The sequence below is a fragment of the Chiloscyllium plagiosum genome, chromosome 34 (assembly GCF_004010195.1).
Source record: "Chiloscyllium plagiosum isolate BGI_BamShark_2017 chromosome 34, ASM401019v2, whole genome shotgun sequence".
NCBI lineage: Eukaryota > Metazoa > Chordata > Chondrichthyes > Orectolobiformes > Hemiscylliidae > Chiloscyllium > Chiloscyllium plagiosum.
The window spans coordinates 5045376-5064515 of NC_057743.1; the positions used below are offsets into that span (position 1 = coordinate 5045376).

General features: G+C 41.1%; 1 protein-coding gene across 3 annotated transcripts in view; it reads right to left on the bottom strand.

Moving 5' to 3' along the window:
• si:ch73-206d17.1 (tyrosine-protein kinase STYK1) overlaps nt 1-19140 on the bottom strand; it is a 101166-nt gene that overhangs the window by 13561 nt on the left and 68465 nt on the right. For all 3 annotated transcript variants that reach the window (XM_043675524.1, XM_043675522.1, XM_043675523.1), the window contains 3 exons: nt 16900-16983; nt 3521-3738; nt 1029-1069 (listed from right to left, as the gene is read on the bottom strand). In XM_043675524.1, coding sequence (XP_043531459.1) covers nt 1029-1069; nt 3521-3738; nt 16900-16983 — 343 coding nt within the window. The remainder of the gene's footprint in view (nt 1-1028; nt 1070-3520; nt 3739-16899; nt 16984-19140) is intronic.

Genomic DNA, 19140 nt, shown 5'->3' on the forward strand with positions numbered 1-19140 from the left:
GTAATAGAGTCAGATACATTCGGGACATTTAAGCGACTCTTGGATAGGCACATGGATGATAGTAAAATGAAAGGTATGTAGGTTAGTTTAATCTTAGAGTAGGAAAAAAGGTCAGCACAACATCGAGGGCTGAAGGGCCTGTAATGTTCTACGTTCTATGTTAACACTGCAAGTATCTGGTTAGGTATTTACTAAGTCAGTTGTTTGAAAATGATACATTTTCGGTACTTTTCCAAATGACTGTGACCTCAAACTAAAACTACTTTCACAGAATGGAAATCAAATCCATCGGCCTCTACTTTAAAAATCCAAATTCCCAATAATAATAAATTTGTTTTGGCCTTAAATCATAATAGTAATATCAGAGTCTCAATGCCCTGTGTTAGAAAAGTATTTCTGAAGTCTTTCAAGGAGGAGTTTCATAAAAGTAGAGTTCTTAATACTGTTCAAGAACATTATAAGCATGAAAGTAAAGCCCTTCAGTGACATCAAAAGAGGTGGCAGAGTAATAACAGAATGAAGTAGTTAACATTAGGTAGGAAATTAGAGTTAAGATAGAAGGACACTTAAGGGGAGCCCTAGTGGTAACATTGCTGAACGATTAACCCAGACCCACATAATATTCTGGGGACCCGGGTTCAAATCCTGTCTTGGTGGTATGATGGAATGATGGAATTGAATTCAATAAAAAATTCTGGAATGAAGAGTCCACTGATGATCATGAATCCATTGTCCATTGTTCAGTAATGTGGTTCAGGGAAAGAAACAATTATCCTTACCTGGTCTGGCCTACATATGACTCCAGATTCAGCAGTGTGGTTGACTCTTAACTGCCCTCCAATCAATGAAGGATGGGCAATAAATGCTGACCCAGCCAGCGATGACCTCATCCCATGAACAAATAAAAACCACTTCACTGGGATTGAATATCAGCAAAGGCTTTTTCTGGGAAGCAGACTGAAACCTTGTTTTGCCGTTCATGTTAAACCTAGTGTTCATTAAATTAGTTGATTTACAAAGAAACTTACCTAAAGTAACTACTTCATACAGAAAGATCCCAAATGACCACCTGTGAATAAAAACAAAAGGTTGAATATAGAAGCAAGGTCACCCTAAAAGTATTAATTCCTATTTAGGCAAGTGTTCAACGGCACAACCAATTGATAATTCCTCGTGATATTTCCCAATCTTTGTTTTCAAACAAAATGGGCTGTAGTTAATGAGACAATGTTTGGAATTTTAATCACAGACACTTAACATCGTAACATGTCACTGGGGTGCGTTTGACCATTTTCCATTGAGCGATGCATTTTATAGTTTAGGTATGCATCATGAATTAATCCACAAACAACAAGGTAAAGAGAGGTGTAGGTGTAGTGGTTGTATCAAGGGATTGGTAATGCAGAAATCCAGGCCAATGCTTTGGGGTCAAAGATTCAACTCTCACCAGAGCAGCCACTGAAGTATAAACATTGGTAAGTTAACTAATCCTGAGTTGAAAGCTCATCTCAGTTATGGTACTCATGACAATTATCATTGATTGTTGCAAAATCCATCTGCTTTAAAGAAGGAAATGTTCTATATGCGAATCTAGATCCACATGCATGAACCACAAAATCAGTATGCAGGTATAACAAGTAATAAGCAATGCAAATGAAATTGTAGTGTTTATTGTAAGTGTAGTTATTGCTGAAGGAAGAGAGTATTAAAAAGTAGGGAAGTGTTGCTGCAACTGTACAATGCATTAATGAAACCGCACGTGGAATATTGCATACAACTTTGGTTCTCACACTTGAGGAACAATGTAGTTGGAAGCAGTTCAGAGGAGGTTCATTAGATTGATTCCAGAGAGGAGTGGTTCACCTTATGAAGCGAAATTGAACAGTTCAGGCCGACACTCTCTGGAGTTAGGAATGAGAGGAGATCTAATTGACAAAGTCAACAGGTAAAGGCTGTTTCCTCATGTGAGGCAATCTAGAATGAGAGATCATAGTTTCAGAATAAGGGGTCACAGATTGAAAACGGAGAGGAGGAGAAATTACTTGTCTTAAAAGGTTTGTAAATCTGTGGGATTCACTCCCTCAGAGTGTGGTGGATGCTGAGACATTGAGTAAATTTAAGGCAAGAAACAGATTTTTCATTAGTAATGGGTTGAAGCGTTATGGAGAGTGGGCAAGCCGTGATCATATAAAATAGTGCAGCAGGGTTGAGGGACTCAATTTCGTATTCCATGTTCTTACATTATGTTCAAGCAAGTGGCTGATTGTAACTGCCTTCTGAAATCACCGAGCAAGCCTCTGTTAGGGATGGACATATCCATAAAAGAATAAATTAAAACACAGGAATAAGTAAGGAATGTTTTGGCAGGCAATTCAATATACCTCAGTGGTGTGTGGAATCTATAACTGATGCAGGAAGCCTAGTGATGGGAGATAAGGAAATAGCAGGAGAACTTAACAAGTACTTTGCGTCAGTCTTCACAGTGGAAGACATGAGTAATATCCCAAAAATTAAAGGGTGTCACGGGGCTGAGTTGAGTATGGTTGCCATTACGAAAGAGATAGTGCTAGAAAAGTTAAATGTTCTATATGCGAATCTAGATCCACATGCATGAACCACAAAATCAGTATGCAGGTATAACAAGTAATAAGCAATGCAAATGAAATTGTAGTGTTTATTGTAAGTGTAGTTATTGCTGAAGGAAGAGAGTATTAAAAAGTAGGGAAGTGTTGCTGCAACTGTACAATGCATTAATGAAACCGCACGTGGAATATTGCATACAACTTTGGTTCTCACACTTGAGGAACAATGTAGTTGGAAGCAGTTCAGAGGAGGTTCATTAGATTGATTCCAGAGAGGAGTGGTTCACCTCATGAAGCGAAATTGAACAGTTCAGGCCGACACTCTCTGGAGTTAGGAATGAGAGGAGATCTAATTGAGGTAGATAGGATGCTACAGAGTTTGACAAAGTCAACAGGGAAAGGCTGTTTCCTCATGTGAGGCAATCTAGAATGAGAGATCATAGTTTCAGAATAAGGGGTCACAGATTGAAAACGGAGAGGAGGAGAAATTACTTGTCTTAAAAGGTTTGTAAATCTGTGGGATTCACTCCCCCAGAGTGTGGTGGATGCTGAGACATTGAGTAAATTTAAGGCAAGAAACAGATTTTTCATTAGTAATGGGTTGAAGCGTTATGGAGAGTGGGCAAGCCGTGATCATATAAAATAGTGCAGCAGGGTTGAGGGACTCAATTTCGTATTCCATGTTCTTACATTATGTTCAAGCAAGTGGCTGATTGTAACTGCCTTCTGAAATCACCGAGCAAGCCTCTGTTAGGGATGGACATATCCATAAAAGAATAAATTAAAACACAGGAATAAGTAAGGAATGTTTTGGCAGGCAATTCAATATACCTCAGTGGTGTGTGGAATCTATAACATACCCATTTCCCACCCTGAGCCCACAGTACATCCCTCTGTGGCTCGGATCCAGTTTTTACATTAAGTTTTCCTGTACTCACGTGTCACTCTTTTCTGTGATTGGTCGCTTTATGACCCTTTCGGGTGCAAGCCATTTAATTGGAACCTGTGCTGCTCTGTGGGATGACAACGTTCCAGTTTTGTAAACATCAAAGGCCAGGCTCAGACCAGCGAGTTTAACAGTTAAATCCTCATGGATCAAAATATTCCGGGCAGCAATATCCCCATGGATTACTTTATGCTTTGTGGTCAGATAATCCTATTCCAAATGGATAGACAGACTCAATAGTGTTTTGGACGCACAGCATTCAAATAGATTTCAATGAGAATGTTAACTGCAGTTCTGCTAAAAAAAACTGAACAGCTAATCTACAGATAACACCAGGATTTTCATTCTCTCTCATTGACCAGCTTCTTCCAGTTATTTCATCAAACATTATAGCTATCCCAAGCAAGCTACGAAGGGAGGCTTTTCCCCAGACACCAAACTAACCAACTCATTCTGAAACCAATTTAAGCTATAATAGTGATTTATAAATTACCAGTTCTATTCATTCTATCAATCCAACTCAGTTATAAATGCTGAATAGCTCTATATAAACAGCAGAGCTTTGAATAGGATTTTTTTGTGGAAGGCAGAAATAAGGCAAACTTCACAGTAGATAATGCTTCTTTCCAGTTCTCTTCCCTACACCACCACCCATACCCCCCTCCCCAACATAAAAAAAGAAACACATCCTTTATAAACTGACTGACAGGGGCCAGCCTAATGCAACTGGGAAGAGAGGCTGCACTTTGGACAGCTTAAGTTTAAATTGATCAAAGTCTTAACAGGTGTCAGACGCCTTATGTCCTCTTAATAAACCAACCCCACACAGTGTCCAGAAAAAAAAATTGTATTAACTCTCAGGGAACACAATTACACTCCCAAAGTGATTTTAATTTACATTTGTTTTTGAGATATTTGCCTGTTGACACTAAAGCAGAACAAATGTTTGGATAGGTCAGTCATTCTTCCCACATGACAATGAGAATCAGACAACTCCTGAATGAAGGGGGAATCTATTCCCCTTGTTCAGAATTGTAAGGGATGAATCAGAACTTGGAAACAGTCGTGACATTGTTGTTTTTATCAACAGAGAGGAGCAGCCTTGCCAGAATTCCTTTAAAGTGTGGTAGAAACAGACGGTACACAAACTACACTACAGTTCTGATGACAGAACAATTGCTGCCTTCCCTCTCTGCAGATGTTGCTGACTTGCTGGATATTTCCAGCAATTGTTTTTTTATTTCACATTTGCAGCATTCAGCAATTCTTTTCTGTATTTGCTACTTTAAAGTGACATTAATTCTTGTCCTCTTTACCAAAAATACAATACACCTTAACTTTATTTCGGAATAACGGCCATGAACCCAAGAGAACTCAGTGCCTTTTTTTTTAAGATCAGGGAGGAGACAGTGGGGTCTGTAGATGCTGGAGACCAGAGTTGAGAGTACATTGCTAGAAAAGCACAGCAGGTCAGGCAGCAGAGGAGCAGGAAAATCGACGTTTTGGCAAAAGCTCTTCATCAGGAAAGGCTCCGGTCTGAAACGTCGATTTTCCAGTTCCTTGGATGCTGCCTGACCTGCTGTGCATTTTCCAGCAACACATTCTCAACCCCTTTTATCAACCTCACAGACCTAACTAGGGACTTTTATATTAAAAAAAGGGTTTTGACGACTTGTGTCAAACCTTTGGATTCCTTGGGGACAATGACAGTTATTCAAACTTTAACCATAGCCAATGATTTTTGGCAAACACATATCATTTCCATTTGTGAATTGAAGTGTGTTCTGGTTTTGCTAGAAAGCAAACACAGAAAAATGAGCCACTCAATTTTCAGTGACAGAAATTCTTAAAATATCAAAAAAGTCAATAATCACAAATTGCATTCCAGCATGGAGAGAGAAAAAAATTCAAGCCATAGTGCAACATTTATTCCTGGTGTAATTGTATATTTACTACAAAACTCCAAACACACTAACAATCTTCCATCCACGGCCTCCATTTAAATGGCCCATTGCTGCAGAAAGCTGCCATCATTTAGCAAAGACCTGTCACACCGCGGTAATACTCCCCTACAACCACTTCCGCCAGACAGAAGATATAGAAGCTTGCGCACACACACACACACACACACACCATCAGGTTCAAGAACAGCTTCTTCCCTGTCATTATTAAACTAAATAATGCACTTTAAATAATGTTGATCTTGCCTCATGCACACCCTATGCAATGTAACTCGTATGCCTCTGTCTAGATGTTTTTCACTCAAATGTCGTTGCTTATACGATCTGCCTATAAACAAATCTTTTCAATTTACTTAGGTACACATGACAATAAATCAAATACTATAGGTGGAGGCTGGCAAAACCTAGACACACTCTCAGCAACATGTTTTCAATCATTATTGCTAGGTACATTCGGAGGATCAGTACAGACTGGGGTTAGGTTAGACTAGATTAGATTAGATTAGATTAGATTAGATTACTTACAGCGTGGAAACAGGCCCTTCAGCCCAACAAGTCCACCCAGACCCATTCCCCTACATTTACCCCTTCACTAACACTAACAATCTTCCATCTGCGGCCTCCATTTAAATGGCCCGTTGCCGCAGAAAGGCTGTCATCATTTAGCAAAGACCTGTCACACCACGGTAATACTCCCCTACAATTTAGCATGGCCAATTCACCTAACCTGCACATTTCTGGACTGTGGGAGGAAACCGGAGCAAACGCACACAGACACGGGAAGATTGTGCAAACTCCACACAGTCAGTCGCCTGAGGCAGGAACTGAACCCGGGTCTCTGGAGCTGCGAGGTAGCAGTGCTAACCACTGTGCCACCGTGCCACCCATTGATTAGGTGTTGGGCTAAACTTCAAAATACATCAATGGTGGGACGCTGAGCTCTCTTCTGCGTGTTTGAAACTAATTGTTGGAGTCTAGTGGGAGATCCTTCAGCCCATCATGATGTCTGCGCCAGCTTTTCAAATGGGCAGCTCACTTTGTGCCATTTTCCTGCCTTCTCCTGCATCCTGCACAATTCTGGTTTCAACAACAACAAAGAAAAATCCCTTTTGAAAGCTTCAACGCCAGTCTTCGGTCAAATTGATTCACACCATATGGTATCAAGAAACAGCTGGAGACACCGGATACTGCAAAGGCTATGGGGCTCATCATCATTCTGGCAACTGTGTTGAAGACTTGTTTCCAGAACTTGCCACACCTTCAGTCAAGCTCTTCCTGTACAGTTGCAACACTGGCATCTATCCAATAGTGTGGAAAATTGCCCAGGTATATCCTGTACATAAAACACAGGACAAATCTAACCCAGCCTATTACTGGCCCATCAGTCTACTCTTGAACAAAGTGACAGAAGGTGTGATCAACAGTGCTATCAAGCAGCACCTGCTCAGTAATACCCTGCTCAGTGACACCCAGTTTGGATCCTCCAGGGCCACTCAGCTGCTGACCTCATTACAGCCTTGTTTCAAACATGGAGAAAAGAGCTGAATTCCAGAGGGGAGCCAAGACTGACTGCTCTTGATATCTAGGCTGCATTTGACCAAGAATGGCATTAAGAAGCCTTATCTGAATGGAATTCAGCGGGAATCAAGGGGAATACTTTCTGCAAGTTGGAGGCATACTGGACACAAAAGAAGATGTTTGCAGTCATTAGAAGTCAGTCACCTCACCTCCAGGACATCTCTTCATCCTCACAAGTAGGAACAGTTTCTCCACAGTCATTGTGCTTATATCCCTCATGATATTGAGCACCATATTTCCTTAATCTTATTCGCAGATTCTCCAATATGTCTTTACAGATGATGTTCCTCATCAGTGGAACTAATGGCCTGATTTATTTTTCTTCCTTCTTTGCAAAATCATCATCTCCTTCATACAGCATGATAGCCAAAAACAGACCAGCAGAGGCTGAAACTGTTCCCTCTAGGTGGTTCAACATACCTCATGGCTCTTGTACATCATGACCCTATTAACAGAGAATATAATATCCATGTTTTGTTAACACCTTTCTCCGCTGGTCTGGCCACCTTTACTTATTTATACACACCAAGGTCTGCTCTTGCAACCTTTATATATAAAATATTGGGAAAGCCAAGTAGAATTGTACCATTATCGCCCATTCCATAGAATCCCTACAGCAGGCCATTCAATCCATCAAGTCTACACTGCCCTTCCAAAAAAATATCCCACCCAGACCCACCCGTTCCCTATATTTTCCATGGCCAATCCACCTAATCTGCATATCTTTGGACTGCCAACATTTCAATGACCTTCCAAAGATCTGCATTATCTTTCTCATTTATAATGCCTGCAAGTTCTGTATGATCCACAAACTTCAAAACTGTACCCTGTACACTTTGTAGATTAACACAGATCAGGAAAAGCAAGTGGCCCAACGCTGTTTGGTGGGGAATTCCACGCCTGCATTAACATGTCAAACAGTCAATTTCATGCTCTTGTTGCCACTGTCCCATGTTGTTCCATAAGCTACAACTTCTCATGTCTGTTGTGTAGCACTGTTAAATGCCTTTTTAAAATCCGGGTACACCACATCAACCACATTGCCCTCATCAGAACCTCAAAAAGCTCTAGCAAATTATTTCAACAGAACTTTTCCTTAAATTCATTTTAGGTTTTCTCAAATAATGCTTTTTTTGATAAAAGTTTAGCATGTTGACAGCTTTTGAGAATTTTCTCCTCTATTAGGATTAAACTGACTGATCTGTAATTTCAGGGTTTACATTCACACCCTTTTTTAAATATTAGGTTAATAGCAAGTTTTCAGAAGATTTGTAGCTCAGGTTGAGGTTCCACATGTTGGTTTGCTCGCTGAGCTGGTTTGTTCTCAGATGTTTTGTCACCATCGTAGGTAACATCATCAGTGAGCCTCGGGATGTTTCTTCTGGCGGCTCATAGATGATGTTACCTAGTATGGTAACAAAATGTCTGAAAATGAACCTTCCAGCTCAGCGAGCAAACCTACGTCCTTAATAGGGTAATGTTTGCATCTTCAGCACCTTCCCAATTGCCAGGAAGAATGAACAGTTATAGCCATTGAATTGAAAATTGCAGAGGCAATCAGGATCTTTGGATGCGTCTCTTCCAGTCCTGGTGGCTGATCGACTTTAAATTCAGATAACCTGTCCATCACTTATTCCACATGAAGTACAATCCCTTCCAGTGATCACATTTTCTCCTCTTCATTGCCTCGGCAACACACAGTCTTCTTTCATAAGGACAAATCAAAACTATTCATTTAAAGCTTCAATTGCACCCCTTATCTGTGTGGTTTCTATCGGACCTAAAGACGACATTGGGAGTTTCTTTTGCATTGGTTGCTAGTCTTTTCTCACACTTCCTCTCTGCCATTTTTGCTTATATTATCACATGCATGCTGGAATCTTTGATATTTAGCCTGGTTCCCAATTGTACATTTTACACAACCTCTGTCATAAGCAGATGTTTCCTAATTTATCTAGTTTAGTTTCTTTTGTCATCTGGGTTACTATTTCCTGACCTTTCCCTTTTAAGGTGGTATAGCTTGACTGCACCTGAACACACTTTTCATTTAATGTAGTAGTTCAGCTACTATTTTTCCTGTCAAACTTCAACATTATGTATTCGATTCAAATCCACTGTTACCTCATTGAGGATGATTTTTCCCTCAATTATTCAATCCTACTCTAAGATTGTTCCTTGCTTTCTTCCATTAACAGTGCAAACTTTGTGATACAATGATCATGCTCCTTGAATGCTCCCCAGCTGACAGTTAGAACCATAGAATCCCTACAGTGTGGAAGCAGGCTCAAATAATTCAATAAGGTTTGTGAGGCACGTCTTGCCCTTCACAAAACCATGCTGACTATCCTTGATCACATTATTCCTATCCAGATGTTCATAAATCCTATCCCTTACAATTCTCTCTAAGACTTTGCCCACAACAGAAGTGAGACTCACCGGCCTATAGTTGCTAGGGTTATCCCTACTCCCCTTTTTGAACAAGGGAACCACATTTGCTATCCTCCAGTCTTCTGGGACTACTCCTGTAGACAAAGAGGACATAAAAATCAAGGCCAATGGCTCTGCAATCTCCTCCCTTGCTTCCCAGAGAATCCTAGGATAAATGCCATCAGGCCCAGGGGACTTATCTATTTTCACCTTTTCCAGGATTTCCAACACCTCTTCTCTACATACCTCAAAGCCATCCATTCTACTTATTTGTGACTCAGCATGTTTCCTAATTTATCTAGTTTATTTTCTTTTGTCATCTGGGTTACTATTTCCTGACCTTTCCCTTTTAAGGTGGTATAGCTTGACTGCGCCTGAACACACTTTTCATTTAATGTAGTAGTTCAGCTACTATTTTTCCTGTCAAACTTCAACATTATGTATTCGATTCAAATCCACTGTTACCTCATTGAGGATGATTTTTCCCTCAATTATTCAATCCTACTCTAAGATTGTTCCTTGCTTTCTTCCATTAACAGTGCAAACTTTGTGATACAATGATCATGCTCCTTGAATGCTCCCCAGCTGACAGTTAGAACCATAGAATCCCTACAGTGTGGAAGCAGGCCATTCAGTCCATCAGGTTCACACCAACTCTCCAAACAGCATCCCACCTAGACCCACCCTATCCCAGTAATCCTGTATCTCCAAGGGCTACTCCACCTAATCTGCACATCCGTGAATACCACAGGCTAATTTAGCATGGCCAATCCATTTAACCCTGCATATCTTTGGACTGTGCAAGGAACTGGAGTACCAGCAAGAAACCAACGCAGACAGTCACCCAAGGGTGGAACTGAAGCTGGGTCCCTGGTACTGTGAGGCAGAAGTGCTAACCACTGAGCTGCCCAAATCTATCTGGTCCACCTCTTTCACAAGAAAGTAGTCTAGCAGGGCCCCACATTCTCACAGGAGTGGTAGAAAGATTTCCAGAACATCAAGAACTCATTCCATCCTATTCCCACCCCTCTATCTTAATTATTTGAATATATACTGGGATAATAAAGTCTCCCAAAATAACTATAATTTTTGCATCTATCTCTAATGACCTCAGATTTGATCCAGTTCTAGAGGTTACCTAGCCTTCACCTCATCTTTCACCCCTTCCTTCACCTATTCCTCTCTCTCACCTTCAGCTTTCTCCTCAATGTCTTGATACCGCACACTGCTCACATGCATCTTCACCCCTACAACTCACCTGGTATCCACTATAAACAGAAGTTGTGAGGCCTGTAGCATTTGAAAGTTTTGGAAAAACTCAAACATTGCTTGAAGGTAACTTAAAAACCCTAATCTTATTTGAAAGAGACAAATCTGTCAAAATAAACATGCTCACAGTCTGTATTCAACTTAAAGGAAAAAGTGAAAACAATGAGGACATTCCACACAATCATACCAAGATTGAAAAGTGGCTAGCCCTTGAATATTAAGCAATGCAAAAATTGCACTTTATCCGATGGATAATCTACTCTAATGGATTTGATTGTGCTTCCACTTTTACAATGCTGGCATTTCCCTGAACAGCTTGTTGGAAGTGACAAGCCAGCAAACATTTACTTTCTCAAGTCAAATCCCGATGTTCACTCACTGTTGTAAAAGTCTATTTAACCTAAACTACAGCATTTCATAATAACTCAAAGTATGGAGTAGACAATGATAATCTATGTTTCTTTTAAAATAAAACTCATTTTTTCATAGGGGTCCCATTTCCAAACCATGGTTTCCAATGTGTTTTTGTGGGGTCAACATCACCTGACAAAGTGTGCCCTCCAAAATAGTGGAAGGCCCAAATCTGAAGTGCCCACTTCTGCCATGGTGCCAATAACATCACATGGGCTTTAAACGTACCCCCAATCACATGCTGATGGAACTTGGCAAGACAGGAATGATTGATCTGGGTAAGAATCCTGAGATCGAGTTCTGGCTGCCAATTTTTAAACCTCACTGATGGGAATATCCAGGCTAGAAACTTTATTATTAAGCTGCAAGAACAAACAGCAACTCTTCTCAAGACTAATTATATCTCAGCATAGGAAGACTTTGGGTGTGTGGTAATATATAAATGGATAGCACCTTTTCAATCGGTGGAGATAGTGCTGCTTTGAGCCTACATGTTCAGAAACCCTGTCGATATCTAAAATAAGGAGGTTTTTAAAATCCCTTTTTCAATCAATATTCAGTCCCATTGACAAATACTCCCTTGTTCAAATGTGTCATCACTGTAAGCCTTTAGGTGGCGCTAAGTCACAGTAAAAGGTCACACTATTCAATGTGAACATCAAGTCTTCCCAGCAGAAAAATAGGAAATGAGAGGCACAACTCAATAGTTTAGGATGTGCAGGTTAGGTGAGGCAGCCATGGTAAAAACCCCATGTGGGTCACAAGAATGGGTTTGGGGGTTGGATCTGGGTAGGATGCTTTTCAGAGGGTCAGTGCTGACCCAATAGGCTGAATTGTCTCTTTCTGCACTTTAGGGATTAGATTAGATTCCCTACAGTGTGGAAACAGGCCCTTCGGCCCAACAAGTGCACACCAACCCTCCGAAGAGAAACTCACCCAGACCCATTCCCTACATTTATCCCTGACTAATGCACCTAACACAATGGGCAGTTTAGCATGGCCAATTCACCTAACTTGCACATCTTTGGACTGTGGGAGGAAACTGGAGCATCCGGAGGAAACCCATGGAGAATGTGCAAACTCCACACAGACAGTCACCTGAGGGTGGAATCGAACCCAGGTCACTGGCGCTGTGAGTGCCTCACAGCGCCATTATAATAATATAATTATAATTCTCAAATCATTTACAGCCAATATGTTAAAAAGCAGAATATTGTTTTGTGAACCTTCAACTTCTGGTTTAGGATTCAAATGATAGTCTAAAGTCCCCTAGACGCCTGTGAATGGACACTACTGGCTTGGGACAGACATTTATATTAGACTTGCCAACAAATATTTTTACTGTGAAAGTGACTTTTCATGTTCTAGTATGTAAAATTATAGAAGCATAGTAGAACACAGCCTTTTGTTAAGGTTTATCCTTCACATGTGGGCAATATTGACTGGGCTCGTATTTATTGCCTTTCCATAATGCCCTGAAGATGGCAGTGATGAGCTGCCTTCTTGATGTCCATCTGGTGTAGATGCACCCACAGCATTGTTAGGGAGGGAGTTCCAGAAATTTGATCAAGAATCTGAAAATGCTAGCACTGTCTCTTGGAGAGAAAAGGCTTCGCTTAAACCCATGTTAGCTTTTTTTTGGTCCACAACCTTGCAAGTTCTCAACTTGTGACAATACTATTGCTTTTTTAGGTGTATTTTCTCCTGGTTTTCTTTTTATGAAGAGAGGTTGAGACAGTGGTATGTTCCAGGCTAATAAAATAAACTTGAGGAGTTTTTAGGTTATTTTTAAGCAAAATATTGGAACAATAGAAGCACGAATGGGTGGAGTCAGGCTCCCACAGAACCAGGCTTTTAATTTTGTTTTCAGCAGTTGTTGGGGCTTTGGAAAGTGGAAGCTGCTACATCCGTTCCAGCTAAAAGCTTGGGTTCTCTTTCTGCTGCCAGAATTAGATGTGAAACAATCTGTTTTACTGACTTTATCTTTACCAAGGCTATATTTATGGGATGTTACTATATTGGAACAGTTGCTGTTTAGTGGTTAAATAATCCATTATTCTGTTAAGTTTTCCAATAAAGTTATATCAATTCTTTTGTTTGTATTCTTACCCAGCAGTGTGTTTTGGTTAAAGCCAAACAGTGTGACCAATCGATATCTGGAAGACAGCACTTTACACTTGCCTTTAAATAAAAAGATAAAAGTCAGGGTCTAGCCTATCTCCTTGCTGGGTGTTTGAATTGGTCTATGCAAGGTTTGTGAAGATTTGTAGCTCAGGTTGAGGTTTAGGGTGTAGGTTTGCTCGCTGAGCTGTAGGTTTGATATCCAAACGTTTCATTACCTGGCTAGGTAACATCATCAGCGGCGACCTCCAAGTGAAGCGAAGCTGTTGTCTCCTGCTTTCTATTTATATCTTTCTCCTGGATGGGGTTCCTGGGGTTTGTGGTGATGTCATTTCCTGTTCGTTTTCTGAGGGGTTGATAGATGGCATCTAGATCTATGTGTTTGCTTATGGCGTTGTGGCTGGAGTGCCAGGCCTTTAGGAATTCTCTGGCATTACTTTGCTTAGCCTGTCCCAGGATAGATGTGTTGTCCCAGTCGAAATGGTGGTTTTATTTCCTCCGTGTGTAGGGCTACGAGGGAGAAGGGGTCGTGTCTTTTTGTGGCTAGCTGGTGTTTGTATATCCTGGTGGCTAACTTTCTTCCTGTTTGTCCCACATAGTGTTTGTGGCAGTCCTTGCATGGAATTTTGTAGATGACGTTGGTTTTGACCATGGGTTGTACTGGGTCTTTTAAGTTTGTTAGTTTTTGTTTGAGAGTGTTGGTGGGTTTGTGTGCTACTAGTATTCGGAGGGGTCTTCATAGTCTGGCTGTCATTTTTGAAACTTCTTTGATGTATAGTAAGGTGATTAGGGTTTCTGGCTGTGTTTGGCAGCCTGGCACTCCAACCACAATGCCATAAACAAACACACAGATCTATATACCATCTATCAACCCCTCAGAAAACGAACAGGAAATGACATCACCACAAAACCCCAGGAAACCCATCCAGGACAAACATATAAATAGAAAGCAGGAGACAATAGCTTCACTTCACTTGGAGGTCACCACTGATGATGTTACCTAACCAGATATCAAACCTACAGCTCAGCGAGCAAACCTATTCCCTAAATTGGTCTATAACAAACTACAAGGGGCTGTCCAATACCTTTTCCATGTGCTCTATAGAATCAGCTTCAGCATTTCTTCAGGTAGCTCCCAGTGAAGACATATCTCAGCCCGCTGCTAAATCTTCTCGAATAGATTCAGAATCTATGATTTTTTTTATTATGCCTCACCCAGGAAAAGAAAAATGATTTATTTTAATGTCCTTTGTGCAACCACTAGGCATCTCAAAGACCTTTACAACCAACGTTTTAGGTTGCAGTTACTGTTATAGAATCATAGAGATGTACTGCACAGAAACAGACCCATCCAGGCTGACCAGATATCTCAACCCAATCTAGTCCCACCTGCCAGCACCTGGCCCATGTCCCTCCAAACCCTTCCTATTCATATACCCATCCAAATGCCTTTTAAATGTTGCAATTGTACCAGCCTCCACATCCTCTGGCAGCTCATTCCATACACGTACCACCGGCTGCATGAAAAAGTTGCCTCTTTAGGTCTCTTTTATATCTTTCTCCTCTCACCCTAAACTTAGTCCTCTAGTTCTGGACTCCCCGATCCCAGGGAAAAGACTTTGCCTATTTATCCTGTGTATGTCCCTCATGATTTTGTAAACCTCTAAAAGGTCACCCCTCAGCCTCTGACGCTCCAGGAAAAACATCCCTAGCCTACTCAGCCTCTCCCTATAGCTCAAATCCTCCAACCCTGGCAACATCCTTGGAAATGTTTTCTGAACCCTTTCAAGTTTCACAACATATTTCCAATAGGAAGACGACTAGAATTGCACGCAATATTCCAACAGTGGCCTAACCAATGTCCTGTACAGCCGCAACATGACCTCTCAACTACTGTACTCAATACTCTGACCAATAAAAGGAAAACATACCAAACGCCGCCTTCACTATCCTATCTACCTGCAACTCCACTTTCAAGGAGCTATGAACCTACACTCCAAGGTCTCTCTTCAGCAACACTCCCTAGGACCTTATCATTAGGTGTACTGTTATACTGTAATAATAAGGAAACTGTTATATAAGGAGAGGCAGCAGCCAATTTACACACAGCAAACCCACATAAGTAACCATGTAATAACGACCAGATAATCTGTTTGCTGTGATGTGGATCGAAGGGTAAATATTAATCTGAACGCTGGGAAGCAAGTTCCCTTCTCCTTTGAATCCAGAGGATCTTCTACATTCAACTAACGGGAGCAGATGATTTCAGTTTAACACCTCGTCCAAAGCACACCATCTCCGGTAGTGCAGCAATGCCTTAGTACTGCACAGATATATCGGTCTTGTCTTTAAACTTGGCTCAGTGATTAGCACTGCTGCCTCACAGCACCAGGTACCTGGGTTCAATTCTAGCCTCTGGCAACTATCCATGTGGAGTTTACACATTCTCCTTGTGTCTGTGGGTTTCCTCCAGGTGCTCTGGCTTTCTCCCACAGTTCAAAGATGTGCAGGTTAGGTAGATTGGCCATGTTAAATCGTGTACAGTGTCCAGGGATGTGTAGGTTAGGTGGACTAACCATTGGAAATGCAATGTTACATGGAGAGGATAGGGGAGTGATTTTGGGTGGGATGCTCTTCAGAAGGTCAGTGTGGACTTGTTGGGGAAATGGCCTGTTTCCACACTCTAGGAATTTCATGATTCTAGATTCAAACAGAGTGCATTAACTACTTAACCACAGCTGACAATTGCTGGGAAGCAATTATTTCCACCCCACCCCCTGCCTCAGGAACATGAAAACCTCTATTCCATCCAACAGCTAACCTTCCCTAATTTAAGAAAAACAAACTCTCCCAATTTCTCTCCCAACTCTGGGGAAACCACCTCGACAGTCTTTCTAAGGTGTTCACGTCTTTGCTGTGGTACTCAGAATCATAAAATTATCCCTGTGTAAAAGGAAGCCATTCAGCCCATTGTGCCAGCACTACCTATATTAAGAACTGCCCAAAATTCTCAAATTCTCCAATCTTATGAAAAAAGAAACAGAACAGCACAAAGAAGCAAATATAAATTATTTCAATGCAGTGTGGTACATCTTGACAAATCAGTCAGTTCCGTCACTTGGGTTACGTATTGGCACTTGAATCTATGTTTGGTGAGAAATCTATCACCTCCACTAATATCTCAGAGTTAGATGATTGACCTGAAACGTTATCTCTTGTTCTTTCTTCACTGAATATTACCAACCTTTAGTGCTTTTATTTCAGATTTCCAGTAGCCAAAATAAAGCTTCCTCCGAAGTTACAATTCGTTAACTTGTCCCAATGTCAATTTGTGTGAAAATGTTTTACTTGAGTAAGGCTGTAGTTTTCCAGAATTAACGAGGGGCTATTTGTGCAACTTTTGGAAAGTTCTGTTGTAGTGAGATGATCTAGAGGAAACTTGCCCAAAACTGCTTGAATGTCACATCTTTTATATCTTTAATAGTGATTCACTACAGTATCTGCCTAGCTTCAATAATGAAAATAGAGGCTAAATATGCATCATAGATCTGACCATCATCTCTGGTGCACCCAAGTTAAAGCAGTATTTCCAGCATAAACTTACCAATCCACACGCTACTTGCTTTGCAATGCTGTACATACTTTTCTCTGTGAGATTCAGCACTACTTCCCCAGATTCAGCTGCAGTCTATTGAGACATAAAGAACAGGTATTAGGATAACAAACTGACTATTCCAGGTAAACTCAACGGATGCAAACATCGAATCCCAACACTATACAACAAATTGCAGCCTTATTCCATCACTGGAAAACAAAAGGTGCAAAGAATTAGATTTAATGTTATTGTCCAGTGTACAGAAGTACACGAGAATGGGGAAAAAAGTGTAAATATTGTCATTCTCAAAACACCATCCTTGGCTCCTAGGTTCAAAATCAAGTCTGGATTAGAACAGACCATTCATTGTGGAATCTTAATGTCTATTATTTTGACTATCTTGTCTTGAAGTTCAATGGGACCTTATCATTGACCAGAGATCAAACCAGACCAGCTACTTAAAATACTGTAATAACAAGAGCAGGGAAGAGGCTGAGAAACTCATCTCCTGTCTTCAATAAGCTTGTCCCAATCTACAAAGCTCACAGCAGGTGTGTGATGGACTTGTTGGAGCTGCAGGTATCAGTCACAGCATAGTAGTATTCACAACAGACAGTCCACTTTACCAGCACTGCAACCACCACCTCAAAACATTCATTCCCTCCTCTCCTAATGCACTCTGGTAGCAGCATCTACCGTCCACAAAATGAACCATAACAACTCACCAAGACTCCTCAAAGTTTCTTCAAAACTCACGACCTCTACCATCCACAGTCAGCAGATACATGGGAACACCACCTCCTGCAAGTTCCTCTCTGGAATATCTCAGGAAGCCTGACTGGAAAGGAAACTCATTTATTGTTGAACATCAAAATAGAGCCCCTTCTTGTGACATATATGGGCTATTTACCATCCCAATACAGACTGTTCTGCAGACCCATCCCGGAATCTGTTTTATATTGGACTCCATATTCAATGACTTTTACAAGGAGATTCATTAGTTAATCCCCATGGGCCTTGTAAGAAAGTTATCACCCCCTCCAAACAACTCACCATCTGACTTGGAAATATATCACCATTCCTTCATTTACATGAAGTCAAAATCCTGAACCTTCTTCCCTATAGCATTGTGGGTAACCTTACACTCCAAAGGACTGCAATGTTCTCTTTTTGAGCTATGGTATGGGAACGGATTTGCCTTATTTGTAAACAAATATTCCTACACTGTTCCTTAATATGGTCAGAAGTCACAGGACACCAGGTAATAGTCCAACAGGTTTCTTTGAACTTACAAACTTTTGAAGTGCTGCTTCTTCAGGTGAAGGGAAGTGAGGTCACTTCACCTGTGAAAGCTTGTGATTTCAAATAAACCTGTTGGACTATAACCTGGTGTCCTGTGACTTCTGACTTTGTTGATTCCAGTTCAACATAGGCACCTCCACATCATTCCTTAATATGGTGTGTTTATCCTCAAAAGGGTGTGTCATCTCTTGCTATTTCACTGACCATACAACAGAGACCACCACTACAGTTGTTAAAGGATCTGTAACCAGGGGCAGAGATTTTGGCTTTGAAGAAGCAGGTTTAGAAAGGCGTTTTTTTTTTCCACCTAGAGGATGATGGATATCTGGAACTATCAGCCTGAAAGGGTGGATTGGGCAGATACCACCATAACAGTTAAGATTACCAATGGCAAACTAAATTCAACTTGAAGAAATGCAAGGTAATGCACTTGAACAGGACAAACAAGGCTAGGAAATACATGATGAACAGTTGGACCCTCAGAAGGACCAAGAATCAGAGGGACCTTGGTGTGAATGTCCATCAGTCCCTTAAGGTATCAGGACAAAATGGTTAGGGATGACATATGGAATACTTGCCTTTATGAGTTGAGGCACAGAGTTTATGAGCAGGGAGGTGTTGCTGGAGTTGTGTAAAGGTGTCGAGGAGGCCACATCTGGAGTGTTGCATGCAATTCTGGAACACACATTGCAGGAGGGGTGTGATTGCACTGGAGAGGGTGCAGAGGAGATTTCCCAGGATATTGCCAGGACTGGAGTGTTTCAGTTAAGGAGAGGGATTGGACAGACAGGGTTGCTTTTCTTAGTGCAGAGGAGTCTGAAGGGGGACATGACTGACTTGTATAAAGTTATGAAGGGCATAGATAGGGTAGGCAGGAAGATACTCCCATTGGTGGAGGGATCAATGACCAGGAGGATAGATTTAAGGGAAAGCTCCAGAGGTTTAGAG